The sequence below is a fragment of the Gymnodraco acuticeps genome, unplaced genomic scaffold, assembly GCF_902827175.1.
Source record: "Gymnodraco acuticeps unplaced genomic scaffold, fGymAcu1.1, whole genome shotgun sequence".
Lineage (NCBI taxonomy): Eukaryota > Metazoa > Chordata > Actinopteri > Perciformes > Bathydraconidae > Gymnodraco > Gymnodraco acuticeps.
Window position 1 is genome coordinate 305241 of NW_022990120.1, and position 18374 is coordinate 323614.

The following is an 18374-nucleotide window of genomic DNA, read 5'->3' on the forward strand; positions in this document are numbered from 1 at the left end:
GGGTTTCCACCCAAAATATGAAGACGGAAACCTAGTACTCGCCCAAGACGGAGGATCCTTACCAAATCCTCCTGTTTACACCGACTGCAGTTCAAGGGGCGACGATACACCTGACGTGGAGCTGTTGAGACCTGAAAACAGAAACTCGATTCTGCTGTGGTGAAGTCTGGCTACAAAGGGAGGTGTCCGATAGGGTCGCTTGTCTCAAACCAGTGAAGAAGTCAACAAGAACCCAGCAGAACTAGAGAGTGACTGTTAGCGGGAGAACAGTGACAGAGCGACAGAGACTGGCACAACATGTTCCAGCCAGTACATAGATAGACCCCGTCAGAAGACCGGGGCTGTGTTTAAAGGGGAACTTAATTTATTGTAAGTGGAAGTGTAGTTTTTTAGTCGAACAATTATGTGATTTATGGAGTCAGATTACAAACATCATTTTAAAATCGGTCTGAAATATCTGTTTTAAGGCATGAACTGCAAACTAAATAACATAACACTGATTGAGATCTTGGATGAAGAAGTTGTAGGGTTTTTACAACTGTTTCAAGAATCAGTTTTTATTTAATTATTCTTGAGTGATTTTATTGATTTATAATGTAGTGCGTAAGGCAATATCTCATTTTGAGTGAGGGGCACCAGCCCTTCATGCATGTCACCCTCTGTGAGAATAGTTCGTATTTTCCCTCTAGTTTAGAGAAATATTATTTTATCATATGTTAGTTCAGCAGTATCAAACAATCCTCTAATCCTATAATTATTGAGACGCATTAGCGAAACCAGGGGTATTGTTTTTCGCAGCAACAATGATGCATAATACCATGACAAAAGCCATTATTGAAACAAGTAAACTATTTTTTGTGCTAATGGCAGATCTTTAGTGAATATGCATGTATACCATTGGAAAACCATACATCATATGATCTTTTTGTACGCCTTATGGGTACACAGAGAATTTATATTTATTTAATGCAACGTTATGGGTTTTACATGTCCTGTTCAGAATAGGGTAATCATTGCAATATTAGTTGTGCATGTTATCTCAAAGGAGGGAGTGTCATGATTATACAGATATGTTGATTTCGGTGACGTTGTAGTTAATAAATAATAACATGTAGTTAACAATAGGTCTCATAACGACAAAAGGTATGCCGAAGCTTGGGCCTCTTCCAAGGAGGGAGTGGTCCAGTTTTAGATATTAGACGAATAAAAGTAATGAATATGTCAGAACTCTGAGTAATATAATCCAAGTTTTGTCTACACAGGCTAAGAAAGCTACAGAGATACCAGACAAGACACCAGAAGAGACTCCTGTTCTGCCAGGTGATTGGGTGAGGGTGAAAGTTCACAAAAGACAGTGAGCTGATCCCCGGTGGACGGAACAGTGAGAAGTTGTAACGAACTTCACACGCGCTCCGGTTTAAAGGTAAAGAAAAAAGAGCAAATTGACACCACCTCACACATTGTCACCCTCCCCTGGCAAATTCCAGAAAATGATTGGGAGTTAGGACTGATTTGGCAGAGTTGGAACAAAACAATAAATAGAAATAAGATTAAGATAGAAACAGCTCAAAAGACGAATTGTCTTTAGATTTTTATAGATTGTACACTAAAGTGAAAACCTATTTTTGTTTTACATCTGAAAAAAAGCCCAATTTTTGTATACGTTATTTTTGTACTCATCATTTAAATTCTGTAACTGACACAACTACGGAGAAAATAGAGATGATGTCAAGAACAAAGCCAAAGCTATTGTGGGGTCCCCTAGGGATAAGAGTCAGAATAGCATTGTTGATTGTGCTCATTACACTTGGCACCTTTCTGGTTGGATGGGGAGTACAATATCAAGTAAGACATGGATCCATTAGTCCACTCATAGAGAATGCCCACATTACTAACAAAACTCCAGCTGTGTTTCAGAAACTTTCACTTATCCCCAGAGCCAAAAGATCAGCTGAGCAACAAGAGGAGGAGTTAGAAATACTCGTTCCCAAAGGTGAGGCGATTACAATCAAGATGATTCACCCCCCATATATGCAGTTCTTGTATCAAATGATGAGATGGGTTCAAGTGATCGGGATATGTAAATTATGGGGATTTACAGATTAGGGGAATCTCCAAATACACTGGATCCATGTTTTAGTCTGTGCCAGAAACACCCCCTGTTAAGTTTATGAACAACCTATCAGGGTGACCTATCTGAGCAGAATTATTGAAAATGATTACAGTAGAAACAGGCTACTAACCCACAAGTACAGCTTTGTACGTACAAACTCTATGAACAAAATTCCCCAGCAGATTGTGGCGACATTGCAGATATGTTCAGTCACAAAAGTTACTTATGTTCTAAATAACAGTGAGATTTAAAATAATGGAGAAAATATGGGGACGTTCTTTTATAGTGTGTGAAATATGTGGTGCTTGAAACATGTAGGTATTTTTAATTTATAGAAGAAAATGGTTTCCTGAAAGAGTTATTTGGAGTAGCCATGTTACAGTGGGTGGAAACAATGTTTAGGGATATGGTAAAATTATAAGTAGGCATTAATTGTGTTGGAAAGGCAGATAGTATGTTTAGGAAAATAGAGTGGAAAATATTGGATTTATTTTACCTCAGTGAGTTAGAATCTTCTATAGGTAATGCGTCCCGAGATCTTTCTTTCTCTCCGCCTGTCAGAACGCTACAACCCCATCTTCCAAGCAGACAAAAGACCTCACCGCAGGAGACTCCTCCTCCTCCATCGAACAGACAGAGAACCAGAGCTGAACCAACAATGACGAGACTGCATCCAGAACCATCTCCACCTGAGGCATCCAGAACCAAAACAGCATGCTGACATAAAGAGGCACACTCTCATCGGTCCCTCAGACAGGACATGAAGTTCCAAGCTGAGCCACGAGATTTGGCACAAGAGCAAAGTGTGGGACATGAGAGCGGAATACGCCCTCCATGCAACAGCGAAGAGACTGTGAAGGAGGAGATGAAACACAAAGCAGTTGGGCCACTGAAAAGAATTACAGCAGAAGGATTCAAGAGCGGATGGACTGAGGAGAAGACAGGATGGAGGACAGGACAGAACCAGAGGAATTGGCATGGTCCAGCAGAATGTGAGGGGTTTGTGGCTTGACAACCAGAGGGGGAGAGAAGGAAAACGGGAGAGTGAGTTTACACATAAACACACTTATTCACCAACGATAAATACGTAAAGAAAAATATTTATTAGCAATTAATTAATCAATTGGTACATTTATAAAGTAAGAAAGAGGAAACTATTAAAGTAAAATGTGAAAATAATCCTAAAAACACACTGAGGGTAGAACATATTATTCAATTTTTCCATAATATAAACTAATTATTCATTAAGAGATTCTTATTCATGTGAGAATTTGGGGAAGATTTAATTTGTTACAATATTGATCTACAGTTTAAAGGGATAGTTTTAGTAACCACTCTATAAAAGCAGACACATCTTTATTTGTTAAAGGTAGAGCTAGAACCAAGCCAAAGAAAGTATTCCAATCTAAAGTATTGATTTCACTATTGTAGCATAGTAATTTCCACAGGAGAACTGTTAAGGTGGAAATTACATTTGGTTGTCGTCCAAGATGTAGAGTTTTAAAAAGACCACTGTCAAAAGAGCGATGGCAAAGAGCGATTACAAATTTTAATTTTGAAAAACTAGTATAATTGGGAGTAATACATGCAGGGCCTTGGATCACTCATTTTAATGGTGCATATTTTTGACAACCAATATCGTTCAGGGAGAAGGGGTCGCTCAACCCACCCTGCAGATGTTTTTAAATCTTACTTGCAGCTTCAGAGGGAGCGCACGGCACCAGAGTATGAGTTTTAAAAGACAAGTGCCACCAGCTCCTAATGCTCATCCATTTAATCAGTGATGACCTGACATTTAGAGATGTTATTTAAAAGGAGAAACATATCCGCCATAAGTGAAAATTCCTAAATTGAACTACAAACCATTAATGAAATGACTTCTGTTTTTAAAGCCCTTGTTAAAGGAGGGAGTAATTATCACATGCTCGGGCACCCAAGGTTCCACACACTGTTAAAGGGGGTCAGCATAGTTATTTAAGTAGACCAGAATTGAAGATAAATTAGTATAATGAGTTAGTGATATTCCACTGGTTTTCACACCATTTCAGGGACCTTATCACTGCATTAGAACAGACCACCCAAAGGTACTGAAGTAGGAACTTTTAAGTGATGAAATTCTACAACTGTTGAAACTGACCAACATCTTCTCCCAGAAATGACTGTCTAAAATGCCGTATCCCAGAGTAGATGTTGGGTGGTATCGTGGAACTAAAACCTTGTATTCAGTCTTGCCACAGGATTGGACTGGGACCTGTGCACTAGCACAGCCAGTCATGTTTTTTTATGTAGTTAAGCAACATGGCGAAACACCCCAAAGCCAGTAGGGCTAAGAGACCAGTCCCAGGGAGAGTTTAGGCTCCACAGTGTACAAGGATAGCATAGGGATGCCCAGGGGAGGGCTAGATGTTGCAGTTGCATTCCATGTCCTAACGTACTGATTGATCACGACGGCCTCTTCTAGAGAACATATTACTTTCATACCTTAAATGGTATGAAAGGAGGGAGGGTACATTTCTCATGAGGAGACAGTTACAAATGCTAGCAGAACAAGACAACCCACCCCCAAATACAGAGATGGATGTTCAATGATGAGATTGTTCAAAGAATGTCCAAATGATGTGATACTTCTAAAGGTCCAAACCAGTGATATTTCAAATGATATAATTTGAATGAAGAACCAGCTACAATGCTACAATGGAGTATTTTCTATTACCTTATACTATTCTGGAATGGTGTATTATTTTTACATTGTGCTATTCTAAAATAGTTTGTTTCTTTTCACTTTGTAAAAACAAGTGCCTTAACACTGAGCGTGGTATGAGAACGGTTTCTGTGAAAGGAGGGGGAAAGAAATGTTCTGATCCCAAGCCATTGCTGCTATTTTGAAGAATGATATTGATTGTTAACACTAGAAGTTATGCACAAGGCAAAACTTCAGTCAAAGTATTTTTTGTATTTTTGTAAAGTTAAGGTTATTCGCTGCTATATATATATAACTATGTGCAATATTATATTATATTATTCATATTATTAACAGTGTTGTGCTAGTTACTGAAAACCAGTAACTAGTTACCATTACTAGTTACTTCATTTCAACTAGTTACTTAAACCCAAAAGTAATGCGTTACTGTGAAAAGGTTATAGTTGCTTGCAAAAAAAAGGGCTCCCATTAATTCCCTTATAGCCTTCATTTCAGTACTGTTATTGCATTGGAGAATAATACAATCTGTTGATCAACTTGACATGCATTATATGCAATCTGGATTGCATTGATATTAGCTGGCTTTCCATTTTTGTATATTCTTTCTCCAGGTAGTTGGAAAAAGTGTCCCATATGCCGTGTGCCGCCCGGACATGCTATCATGCTAACTAGCTCCCTGAAAGCGGGTGACTCCACTGTAGCAATAGCCTGCATGTGTTCTACAACATACCGTGCAATGGCTTTATCCACTTTTCCCGGCCAGCAGTCCCTTGGTTAAAATCAAGCCGCTGTTGCTTAGGTGGAGGTGGAGTGGCGTCGGCTGAGTCTCTGTGGTTTTAGCTACTAGCTTCGTCCCAGCATGTTGTTTTTGCATTTGTTTTTAAGAGATTTGAATGACTGGTTTGGGCAGTAGATAAGATCTTTGACCCGCCAAGACACAACTTACATTTAACTAAAACTTTATTTTCTTTGTGCTCGACAAAAGTGAAATAGTGAGAATATCTCCAGGTGGAGAAACTAGACTTGAGCTCCGCCGCCGCCATGATAGTCTTGTTAGTAAACAACACAAACACGCCCACAGCCCGTCTCCGCATGTGACACAGGAAGTATCTAAGTACATTTACTCAAGTACTTAAGTGCAGTTCTCATCTCTGTTCACCTGGCTGTTGACTATATAAAAAAACTAACGCAGTAACTGAGTCACGGCCCGTCCACACAGCGGCGTGCGTTGAAGCTTCCAACACTTCTGCCCATTCACTTTGAATGGGGTGACGTCACTTTTAGCCGAACTGCATCGTGGGAAGCGACGCGGAGCATTGCTGGCGTGGCTCGCTGCAAAAGTTGAGCAATGTTCAACTTTTGACGCCTCGGCAGAAGCGTCAGCCAATCAAATCATATGCCAGTACAAGCTCTAGCCAATCAAACCGCTGCTTGTGTGTCAGGGGCCGGAGATTCATGTGATTGGTTGTTGGTCGAGTGTCAGACACGCCCGCCGGCAAGCGTCAACGCACGCCGCTGTGTGGACGGGCTGTAACGCACCATGTAGTAACGCGTTACTTGTACCGCGTTAGTCTCAACGCTGATTATTAATAATGCTATGATAACGTTACTCTGGCACAACAATTTCCTCCGGGATGAATAAAGTCTTATCTTATCTTATTGAACCATTCAATTTTGATTGTAAGTTATATATGAGTTATGTACTATGCAAAGTTCAGATGAAGAACTCATTGATTTCAGTATTATTTACATACCCTAAAGGGTCTGTAAGGAGGGATTGTTAGAAATTAAAATCAATATTTAATGATATAAAATAGATTAAATACCAGTAATTTTATAACTGTTTTATTGTGAAAATACTTCCGGTTAGCTTTCGTCTGTGGTTAAAGTTTATTTTGAAAAGCTATTCCGGAAAGGATCTCCGAAATACCAACAGTAACTTGACTACAGGTTTTAAGGAAAAGTAACGATTGCAGCCGTTAAAATGCAATAAATGAAAAGTCATGAAAGAGAATATGAGGAGAAAAGGTGTGTTTAGTTATGTATTGAATGTATTGTACAATGTCAAAATCCTCTGTTATGTGCGATATCGGACATTGGTGAAAGGAGGGCGGAAGATTACGCCACAACCGCCATTGAAGAGGAGGAGCCAAATGAGATATATAGTCAGGTGACGGAGCTTTGTGGAGCTCTTTCTTCACGGCCGCGACTGCGAGAGGGAGCTGCAGCTTCCCCCTCTCTTTCTCGCAGAACAATATTTTGCTTGTAACATTACCGCGCCATTTTAATTAAAGTATCCATTTGAACCTTATTCGAGAGACTCCATTGGACTCATTTATCCTAAGCTTCTGTCCTGGACGCGAGAATAACGAACGAAAGCTTATAGTAGGCCTAAGTCATTTTCAATGTGGGCCGCCGTGCCGACTTAATTCATTTGTAATTGTTGCTTGGCTGTGGGAGCTGAAGTATACGCTGTGACGTAATAACTCTTCTTTTTTTTCGAGGGAAGGGGGGGGGTCTCTCTCTCTCTCTTTAAATGCGCTATTTCCACACACACACAGAGCCGAGCTTGAATGACACAAGCACACTTTTATTTCCATGCAACTCTCTGATTGGTCTGGTGTCTTGCCTCTGTTGCATTCACTGAACACGGGAAATTACAGTCCTGCCGTCCTCTCTAGTGTCATGATGAGGGTCACGTAAAGCACGGTTAATGTATTATATTATTGAGGTAGAATTGTCCGGGGCTACAGAAAAAACATTCGGCCAGGCGACGCAGGCCAGGCGACGCCACTGGCGAGCACACACTACAAAGATGTAAAATATTATTTTACGAACAATGTGGAATTTATTGGCTACATATTACACAGATTATGCACAGCAATAACCGTCAAATAATAATTCAGACAGGGGAGCTCTGCACCGCCTGCCTGCCGCTAGGGGGTGCTGCAGCGCTCTCAGCACCCCCCTTCCCGTGCCCATGGCTTTACGTGATGCTTCAGAGAAAGGAAGGACGTCTCACCTCTCCACATTTCCTTGTTCCATCTCTCCTTACATGGTATCCAGTTCTATTAAAGTAATCTTACCAATATAGGCTCTAGGAGGAGATAAAAGCCTGTTTCTTTAGCTCCTACACTTCCTCTCCAGTTATTCCCAAAATATCTATAAACTTGACCAAGCGTGGGCTTTTATTTTGAAATGTTTTCCGATAATTCAGCCCCGCCCCGAGTATTGTCAATAATCAATTGACAATACTCAATACACAAATTTGTCGATGTAAAAATGCAAATGTTTTTAGTTTAGTTCTCTTGCAAAATAAATGTTAGAAATCAACACATCTGACCTTGACAGGTAGCTCCCTCATGAAAACATGGTAGTACATGGACAGAGTCTGAGCCATATTTCTCATGTCTTTGGTCTTCATGTATCCTATCTCAGCTCCGAGGAGACGAAGATAAGCAATGGTTTCAGGGGCTGGTGAGACATGCACATCCTCCATGAGCTTCTGGGCACTGTTTGCGATATATTTCAGAAGATTATCTGGGACCTGGAGGGATATTATCAGTGTAAATGTAGGGTATCAAGAACATTATAGCTGATAAGGCAGGGTTTTGAAAAAGGAGATGTACACAAAAACAAAATGTATGAGTCCAAAAATGTTTTCACCTGTCTCTTAGTTCTGTCTTTTTCTGGGAAAACTTTCTCCAAAACCTCTCTCAGAATGTTGGCTTTGTCACCTGCCCAGTACATAACTTTGGAAATGGAGTCAGGGAAGAAGCCTTGCTCTCCAAAAAGAGCATCAATCGTTGGTTCAAATCCTGTTCCCTCAACACCAACCTTGAAGGGTTACATTTGGATTGCTTAAACATCTATCAAATAAACTATCTTTATTTATTTGTTACCACATTTATCAAATGATAATTAAAACTTACCTCAAATATGTCATAATTGTAGTCAAAAACCTTTAAAGTGGTCTCCAGCATCACCTCCTTAGGTAAGGTGTCTGTGGCATTGAAGATGATGTTGCTCTGAATTGAGCCCAAGACAGATTCTATTTTGTAGTGGCTTGACATGCCATCAACTAGTGTGTTTGTGTCTGCCAGGACCAACTCAATGTCCTTCCTGGATCTTTAGTAGGGAGAATCAAGAGCGTTGTCGTAAGAAGATGTTTCCCTTTCCCCATCATTTGTGTGCTAAACCACTGTACATGCATACACAATTTGGTTATCTTTAAACAAGCGTTATTATATTTTTTGTTGTCATTTAGGGGCAGCTAAAAGTACATTCTATGAACTAGCTATGTATAACATGTGATCATGAATCACCGATGTCTAGCAGAAATAGAGCAACAATAAAACAGACTTGTTTTTAGCTGCTAGTTGTCGGAATGTTTTAACCACTGTTAGTCTTTTACTTTGTCTGTCCGTGTTCTAGTGCAAAGTGGGTAGCATCCAAAGGTATTATATTTAGATATGATTTATATTATTTGATCACATAAGTAAATATGTGCCGAGAAGATATAAATAAGTAGCTAATATTGCTGGCCCGTTACTCACTGATACATTTGTGTCTCGCCGGATTTGTGGATGTTTTTCAGATGGGAGACCACAAAGCTCTTGAGCTGCTTATCCCTCACATTCTCCAAATTGTTCAAAATGTTTGTTACCAGGGCATGGTCTGGGCTCTTCATCAGCATGAGGTAGGCTGCTACACGTTTTTCAACAGGGCTCTGAGCGTCCTCATACACCTCCATGAAAATGTTTCTGACCTGTGGTCAAATTCAAATGACAAGTCCATACTGTATATATGTCGATTTGTTATAATGTCAATTAAATCCCACAACGTTAGTGTCGTCATCATCACACTACAACAGCAATGTGTTAAAAGTGTGAAGTGTGAAGGAGTTTACCTCATCATTAATATCCATCAACCTAAAGGCCTGTATAGCTGCCTTTTGGTTTGATAATGGAATGTCTGTTTTCTTAGCACAACGCAAAATGGAGGAAATCAGGCTGGGGTTAGCAGCTTGCATGGCTTGACCCATGACAGCAACAACCTGCAGATTAGAAGAAAAAAAAATTGGACCAGACTGGATCAGACTGCACTCCTAAGATTACCTGACAAGATCTGACTATGTCGTAGTCAATAATAAGCTTTAATGATTAGTACCCTCAGTACAAGGAAGGACATATCTTCGTGGTCAGCTAGAGTGTCTTCATCAAGGATTTCTCCAGAGCAATCATTTAAAAGTGTTTCAAAGAACTTTGATACATCTTTGACCACTGGAGAGACGTCTGCTTTGTGAAACCTGTGGGCCAGAGACAAAGACAATATGCTCTGGGTGGATGAAGATGATGAAAGTGTGTCTCACTAATGGTCTCCAAAATACAACATAAATATATGTTTCATGCCCTGCTTTGGTTCCTTACATTTTAAGGTATTATGCATTTTAAATATATAAAAATAAACACAAAGCAATATATTAATAGCAAAGGAGTGTGTGGGTTTTTAAGTCAGAGAAAAATATGTTTTATCTTACTTCTTGACTGTGTTGGCTAGAGCATACATGATGGCTCTGCTCTGTTTATACTGAGCCATGCTGAGCATATCCCGGACACGTGTGGCATCAGGATGGGGCTGCAGACTCAGCCCGTAGACCAGGGCATCCACCCCTGGGGACAACCCATCATTGGTCCTGATAGCCTGCAGCATGGCACTGTTGCACTCTGTGGTTCCACACTGTAACAGGGCCTGCCAGGTAAGCCAGCCTGACATATCCAACATCTCAGTGAGAGCCTGGCTCAGAGTCTCATTCCTCAGGACGCGTAGGCTGGACACAAACTTATGGAAGAGGCTGGCCCTCTTCCTACTCTGGTCTGTCCCTGCCAAAGTGACAAGGTCCTGGAGGGAGCTCAGAACAGTGTCCTTAGTCTGGACTGGAGCTTTATCCTCAGGACCTTCAAAGTGTAGTGGCTTGCTCTGGCTAGGGTTAACCTCTGTTAAAAAACACATTATGCATTAATTTTGTATTTCACACAAAGCAATGTAAACTAAAACTACATGTGTCAGGCTAACTTATTACTAACCAAACACTTTGTTGTTGATCCTTTTAGAGCTTTTAAAGATTATATCCTGGGTCACCACAGAAGATATTACATTGTCCCTGCAAGGCAGATTAGAAAGTGATGCATAACAGTGCAATATAAACACACATAATCTGCACTCGCTAGATTACTTACTCATGTGAAAACGGCAGGTAGATGTGTTTTTCTGTACATATGGCGGCCGTGATGTGCTTTCCCTTGTTTTCAAACTTGTAGTTGCAGTCTTGAGTGCTTGTAATAAGTTTGGACATGGGGCGATGCTTGAAATATAAATAATAATAAATAATACATTTGTGTTAATGTGTATGTATACTTTCAAATCACAATAACATTTTCACCAAAATGTCCAAATATTTGGAACAAGAAAAGAAGGTATTTAAATGATGTAAACAGCATTATATACAATGGGACTTCAGATGGAAAATACCATACCAGTGTATCCATCTTAATTCACCTACAGTGTAATAGTTGAGTAAACCTGCCTCAGTGAGCTCATAGAGCGGGAAAGAAAAGAAAATATTCAAAACTACTAACTAATACTTTAATCAAACATATTGAAATACAGAAATTATTGAAAATATTGAATACAAACAAAAGACAATAGACCATATTAAAATCTGGAAAAAACACTAATAATTAAATGGAAACAAACCAAAACAAACTGTGATAAAGATTGTTTCCACAGCTGGACTTAAAGAAAATAAACCAGACTGTCATATATGATCTATGAGGAGCATTTTTTACATTTTGTAAGGGTTTCTTTCCACTGATGGGTTAGCAGAGATTACTGTTTGGAGAAATTAACACTTTCATAATTACATCTGGTTGCCTGACAATTGTTTTGGCCTGCCTTCCCCTCTCCTCCTGATTTTCAACTGTCTTAACACAGTCAGATTGTATTTGTAGAACTCATCTCAATACAATCCCTGACAAAACAATGTTATATCAGACAACTTATAGTCTATAGAGGCATGTACTAATATCTCACCAGTTTTTGCAGCATGGCCAATGGGCTGTTGACTAGTTCCCTGCTGTAGAACTGGTCACACTGGGATAGATCTCTGGACAGTGTCACATCTGTGGCAATATCCTTCCTCGCATGTACAAGGTAGTCTGTTAAGCATTGGCCATGCACTGTGTTCTGACAAAAACAAAGAAAAAACAGCAAGTAAAATATTTTATCTCACAGATTCAATTAAATTCAGGCAGCACCCATCATTACTAAACTGAACAAAAATATAAATGCAACACTTTTGTTTTTGCTCCCATTTTTCATGAGATGAACTCAAAGATCTAAAACATTTTCTATATACACAAAATAACCATTTCTCTCAAATATTGTTCAGAAATCTGAAAAAATCTGTGATAGTGAGCACTTCTCCTTTGCCGAGATAATCCATCCCACCTCACAGGTGTGGCACATCAAGATGCTGATTAGACAGCATGATTATTGCACAGGTGTGCCTTAGGCTGGCCACAATAAAAAGCCACTCTAAAATGTTCAGTTTTATCACACAGCACAATGCCACAGATATCGCAAGTTTTGAGGGAGCGTGCAATTGGCACGCTGACAGCAGGAATGTCCACCAGAGCTGTTGCCCGTGAATTGAATGTTCATTTCTCTACCATAAGCCATCTCCAAAGGCGTTTCAGAGAATTTGGCAGTACATCCAACCGGCCTCACAACCGCAGACCACGTGTAACCACACCAGCCCAGGACCTCCACATCCAGCATGTTCACCTCCAAGATCGTCTGAGACCAGCCACTCGGACAGTTTCTGCACAAACTGTCAGAAACGGTCTCAGGGAAGCTCATCTACATGCTCGTCGTCCTGATCGGGGTCTCGACCTGACTCCGGTTCGTCGTCGTAACCGACTTGAGTGGGCAAATGCTCACATTCGATGGCGTCTAGCACGTTGGAGAGGTGTTCTCTTCACTGATGAATCCCGGTTTTCACTGTTCAGGGCAGATGGCAGACAGCGTGTGTGGCGTTGTGTGGGTGAGCGGTTTTCTGATGTCAATGTTGTGAATCGAGTGGCCCATGGTGGTGATGGGGTTATGGTATGGGCAGGCGTATGTTATGGACGACGAACACAGGTGCATTTTATTGATGGCATTGTGAATGCACAGAGATACCGTGACGAGATCCTGAGGCCCATTGTTGGGCCATTCATCCACGACCATCACCTCATGTTGCAGCATGATAATGCACGGCCCCATGTTGCAAGGATCTGTACACAATTCCTGGAGGCTGAAAACATCCCAGTTCTTGCATGGCCAGCGTACTCACCGGACATGTCACCCATTGAGCATGTTTGGAATGCTCTGGATCGGCGTATACGACAGCGTGTTCCAGTTCCTGCCAATATCCAGCAACTTCGCACAGCCATTGAAGAGGAGTGGACCAACAATCTGATCAACTCTATGCGAAGAAGATGTGTTGCACTGAATGAGGCCAATGGTGGTCACACCAGATACTGACTGGTTTTCGGACCCCCCCAGACCCCCCCAGACCCCCCCAGACCCCCCCAATAAAGCAAAACTGCACGTTTCAGAGTGGCCTTTTATTGTGGCCAGCCTAAGGCACACCTGTGCAATAATCATGCTGTCTAATCAGCATCTTGATATGCCACACCTGTGAGGTGGGATGGATTATCTCGGCAAAGGAGAAGTGCTCACTATCACAGATCTTTTTCAGATTTGTGAACAATATTTGAGAGAAATGGTTATTTTGTGTATATAGAAAATGTTTTAGATCTTTGAGTTCATCTCATGAAAAATGGGAGCAAAAACAAAAGTGTTGCATTTATATTTTTGTTCAGTGTATTTGGCTGTGATAAAGAGAAGCACATGCTGAAGTGGTAAATGTATTGTTTTCACAATAAACCATTTTCTGCTTGTCGAAATACATGTTCAACATGGTATAGGTATAATTACTGTTCTGACAAAGCAAATGTATCCAGGTCTCAAAGTAAGTGTCATACATGTTGGTTATTTAGCAAGGAGTAAACCCATGTGAATAATTGAGCTAAAGATTAGCATGAAGGAATAAGCTTGACAGAGAAGGGTTATGCAGGGAGAGAGAGCAAGAGATCACATGATTCAGTAGGTCAGCTAAGGTTAACTGGTAAAATAAAATATGAAGATACACATACAATATCTTGATGGAATAAATTATATTCTTTTAAGTCTGGATTGGTTAAATAATTTTAAGGCATGCCACCATCTTTCTTGCCATATGCCTGAAGCAATATATTTAGGAAAGGCTACAGCCTTCAATAGAACTACAGTTATATCTCTCACAGGCTTTGCCCTCTATTGGACTATATGGGTACTACCTTATCATGCATTCACCTACTGAGATTTCTACAGACGTAGCCGGCCCCGGGGCGGGCCTACCTAAATGCGCGCGCATCTCACTTCCGCATAAAATGAGGCCTCGCCTTCTGACCATCACCCTTTACTCTTCAGCGAGCGGAAGTGACACTGAGAACTTTCTGACGTTTGAAAGAAGAATAAAGAGTTATCTTACCTCCAGGGAGTCGCCACTGCTAGAGACCCGGGCCTGTCCTTCGTGCCCTGGCTTAAATAGCGGGCGCCGATCCCCACCACCTCTGCTTCGAGTGTTTGGACCAGGATATGGCCGAGGCGGTGCCATTCACGTTCACCATTCCTTCCGGGTCCGGCGTCCATGGAAGTCCACCGCCCAGGGCTGTACTATCCCTGGATGATGATCATGGCGGCGGGTGTGTGGGCTACTCGCTCATTGCTAGAGATGCCCTCGCCTCACCAGGTCAGAGCGATTATTGGGCCGCAAGGCCGAATAAGTAGCTTGGTCCACGGGTCTTTCCCCAGGCCCGGTTCCCCCGGGGACCGGTGCTCGGTGGCTTCACATGATATAGGGTCGACCCTACTTCCTCACAGGCCGCCGCCGCTGCCTGCCTTGTGATGTCCCTGGGATATCATGCCACATGGCACTTTCCAAAGAGGACCATGTTGATCTCTTGGGATCCTCCGTGTTTATGGAAGGGCTCTTTGGATCGATCTCCTTGCTCACGGGATAAGGCGTAATCGCAGCGTGGCTGCTTCTTGCCCATTCCCAGAGGAAGAAACACTGTCCTACACTCCCCGCCCCCTGCTGTAAACCCCAGTATAGGGAGCCAGCAGGTGGGCGTGTGCACGTGAATGGAATAAACCGAGTGCTGTCAAAGCACTGTGCAGGTTCAAGAGACGCTATTGCCGGCGTGCTGTTGCCTGGTATAATAGCTCCGATTAATGCATTTCACCGTTGAATGGGAAATACAGCGTTAATACGTGGGTGCGTTCAGGGACCTCCGCAGGAGAACGGTGGTTTACGTTTGTAAACTAGTTCTAGAGTGATGTGTTTGTGGAAAAAGGCGTTCAGTAAAAACGATTGCATTTATCCCAGAGTAAGAGTCATCTCTCTCCACAATTCCACTTTTCCCCATAATGTCCTTTTCAAAGAGACAGCATTGTGATGGGCGCACCCCCCGTGGGCGGGCCGCGGTGCGTTCAAAGACCTCAGTAGAGAGAAGAGTCCTCAAGCACCACACCGCGCTCCTCTACAGGCTTTCCTGCAGACGAGGGAGCGTATCCAAATCTAAGTGTCTTTTGTTTCCACAAATGCTACACTTACACACAATGTTCACTGTACAAATTTCACATTCGCTGCCCCAGCTGTAGCTCCTGTAAAGGAGGTGGCTAGTGGGCATGCGCAGATGAGAGGGATGAACCGCAGGGAGTGCTATCTAAAGGAAAGCGCTATGCGGGTACAGAGGCATTATGGCCGGCGTATTACTGTCAGAGAACACACTACGCCTAGAGCAAAGACTCCAGTTAATGCAGTTTACCGTAGTGGTAAGGGCTGCATTATGGCGGAGCCCGCACACACACAAGAGTGCGTGGCGGTGCATTCAGGGACCTCATTAAAACACACTATACGCCTAGAAGGACTCTGATTAATGCTGTTTACCGTCATGGTGAAAACAGCATTATGGTGGAGCGCGCTCGGTAAAAAATCGGCCCTTTCTGTGTCGACCCTCCATGGGCAAAACTTCCCTTCACGGGGGTTTTGCGGCGGAACGGGTCACCAGAGAGTATCACAGCTTCATAGCTGGGGCCCCACAGTTGGGAGCTTGTCCCCTAACACAATCTTATGGGGAATTGAAACTCAGCTGTGTGTTAACAAAGTGGATGGACAGGACGCTGAAACAGGGTTATTCACTCCGGTTTGCAGCATCCCACATCCATTTCAAAGGCATGCGAGAGGTAAATCTGTCATCCCAGGAGGAGATGGGTTTCCTCTCAGCAGAGATTCAGGCTCTGGTGCAAAAACAGGCGGTGTCTGATTGTGCACCCTCGGCACAGGGAAAAGGGTCTTTATTCCATGTACTTCCTGGTTGTCAAGAAGACAGGGGGATTCAGACCTATTCTAGATCTCCGCAGCCTGAATCGCTACATTGCCTGCAGAAAATGTTGCATGTTAACTATAATGGGGCTAGTGCAAACCGGGCGATTGGTTGACCACCATCGACCTGAAAAACATATACTTTCATGTGAAAATTGCTCCGGAGCACAGAAAGTATCTGCGTTTTGCCTTCCAGGGGATAGCCTGCGTCTCTTCTCCGGGCGGTTCACAGGCTGCGACAGGGGGCGACAGTGACAGCTTTAACTGTCATGCAGACTTTGAGTCTCATAGCGGCTGCTCAGATTGTGGTCCCGCTGGGGTTACTGCATATGCGCCGCCTGCAGAGGTGGTTCTCCAGCCTGCGTTTGGATCCCAAGAGGCACAAACGGCGGCTGGTGACCACCCCCCCCCCCCTCAGTGGAGGGCAACCTCCGGTTCTGGGGGTCCCCCGGTCACCTCCGGAGGGGGTCTCCACTGGAACGGGTAACCTCCTACATCACAGTGTTCACGGAGCAGGATGGGGAGGGACTTGCCTGAAGAGGGCTATAGGTGGGCGCCGGTCTCTAACAGAGACACGACACAGCAACCTCCTAGAGCTACGGGCGGTAGTGTTAGTCCTCCAGCATTTCATGCCCCTAATTCAAGGGAGACATGTTATGGTCAGGAGCGACAACAGCACCACAGTGGCTTATATCAGCAGGCAGGGCGGAGTCCGCTCCGCCGCCTTGTTGGCCACAGCGGAGAGGCTGTGGTTATTGGCTTCAGAGGTGGTGTTATCGCTGAAGCCCTCCATATCCCGGGACTGGAGAACAGGGGGGCCGACTGCTTCACCGGAGGTGTTGAAGCAGATCTGGGCCCAGTTTGGGAGAGCGGAAGTGGATCTGTTCGCCAGCCGGCGCAACAGCCACTGTGCCCTGTGGTTTTCCATAGCCCTGAGCGACGACCCGCCCTTGGGAGTGGACGCATTTGCACACGAGCCATGGCCAAGGGAGCTGCTATGCGCCATTTCACCGCTGCGTCTCATTCTCCCTCTCCTGGGGAGAGTGAGGCGGGAACGTCTGGCAGTCATCCTAGTAGCACCGGATTGCGTCGGGGCTCCATGGTACTCAGAGATGACACAGATGAAGGTGGGCCAGCCCTGGGCGGATCCCCAGTTCTGGGGTTGATGTCTCAAGAGGCAGGTGCAATCGGGGCGTTACCCACTCTGGGCCGTCCTCTCCAGGCTTGGCTCCTGAGAGGGACTGGCTGAGACAGGGTGGATTGTCTGACAGCGTTATTCAGTTTATCCAGGCAGCTAGAGCGGGATCCACCACAGCCTGTTACAGGCCAAAGTGGCTAGGATTCCAGCGATGGTGTGAGGAGCGGAGAATAGAGCCCCTATCTTGTGAGTTGGGCTCTATTTTATCCTTCTTACAGTTACTGGTGGACAGAGGGCTTGCTCATTCCACAGTGAAAGTGTATGCAGCAGCCATCTCGTCCTGCCATGAGGGATTTGACGGCAGGTCAGCCTTTTCTCATCCACTGATGTTTTTACAGGGGGTCAGGAGGCTGCGCCCAGTAGTGCGTGCCTCCGCCCCGCAGTGGGACCTGCCGCTGGTGCTCAAGGCTCTGGTCACAGAACCATTTGAGCCTCTGGAGCTCTCCTCCCTGAAAGCACTGTCGTGGAAGACAGCATTGATACTTGCCTTAACGTCAGCCAAAAGAGTGTCCGAGTTAACCGCTCTGTCGGTGCACCCGAGCTGTTTACTGATTCGGGGTGACCGGAGCGGGGCGACAATCAGACCGAACCCCTCCTTTGTGCCCAAGAGCCTAAGGACTGCGTTCAGGTCAAGGGCTATTCAGTTGCGGGGTTTTAGTCTTCCACCACATGGTGGGGCCAGGGAAGCTAAATTACACCTCCTCTGCCCGGTGCGCGCATTAGCATGTTATGTAGAGCACACAGCTGCCTTTAGACGCACTGAACTGTTTGTATGCTTCGGGGCGGGGTGACTGGAAAAGCTCTGTCCAAGAAACGCCTGGCAGGCTGG

At 43.7% G+C, this 18374-nt stretch overlaps 1 protein-coding gene across 1 annotated transcript in view; it reads right to left on the reverse strand.

The window, feature by feature from the left end:
* Nucleotides 1-18374, reverse strand: part of apoba (apolipoprotein Ba) — a 103938-nt gene that overhangs the window by 47711 nt on the left and 37853 nt on the right. The window contains exons 6-15 of the mRNA XM_034216591.1: nucleotides 11907-12059; nucleotides 11054-11178; nucleotides 10901-10977; nucleotides 10354-10810; nucleotides 9984-10122; nucleotides 9724-9870; nucleotides 9371-9582; nucleotides 8747-8942; nucleotides 8481-8651; nucleotides 8158-8361 (exon numbers count right to left, since the gene is read on the reverse strand). Of these exons, the coding sequence (XP_034072482.1) occupies nucleotides 8158-8361; nucleotides 8481-8651; nucleotides 8747-8942; nucleotides 9371-9582; nucleotides 9724-9870; nucleotides 9984-10122; nucleotides 10354-10810; nucleotides 10901-10977; nucleotides 11054-11178; nucleotides 11907-12059 (1881 nt within the window). The remainder of the gene's footprint in view (nucleotides 1-8157; nucleotides 8362-8480; nucleotides 8652-8746; nucleotides 8943-9370; nucleotides 9583-9723; nucleotides 9871-9983; nucleotides 10123-10353; nucleotides 10811-10900; nucleotides 10978-11053; nucleotides 11179-11906; nucleotides 12060-18374) is intronic.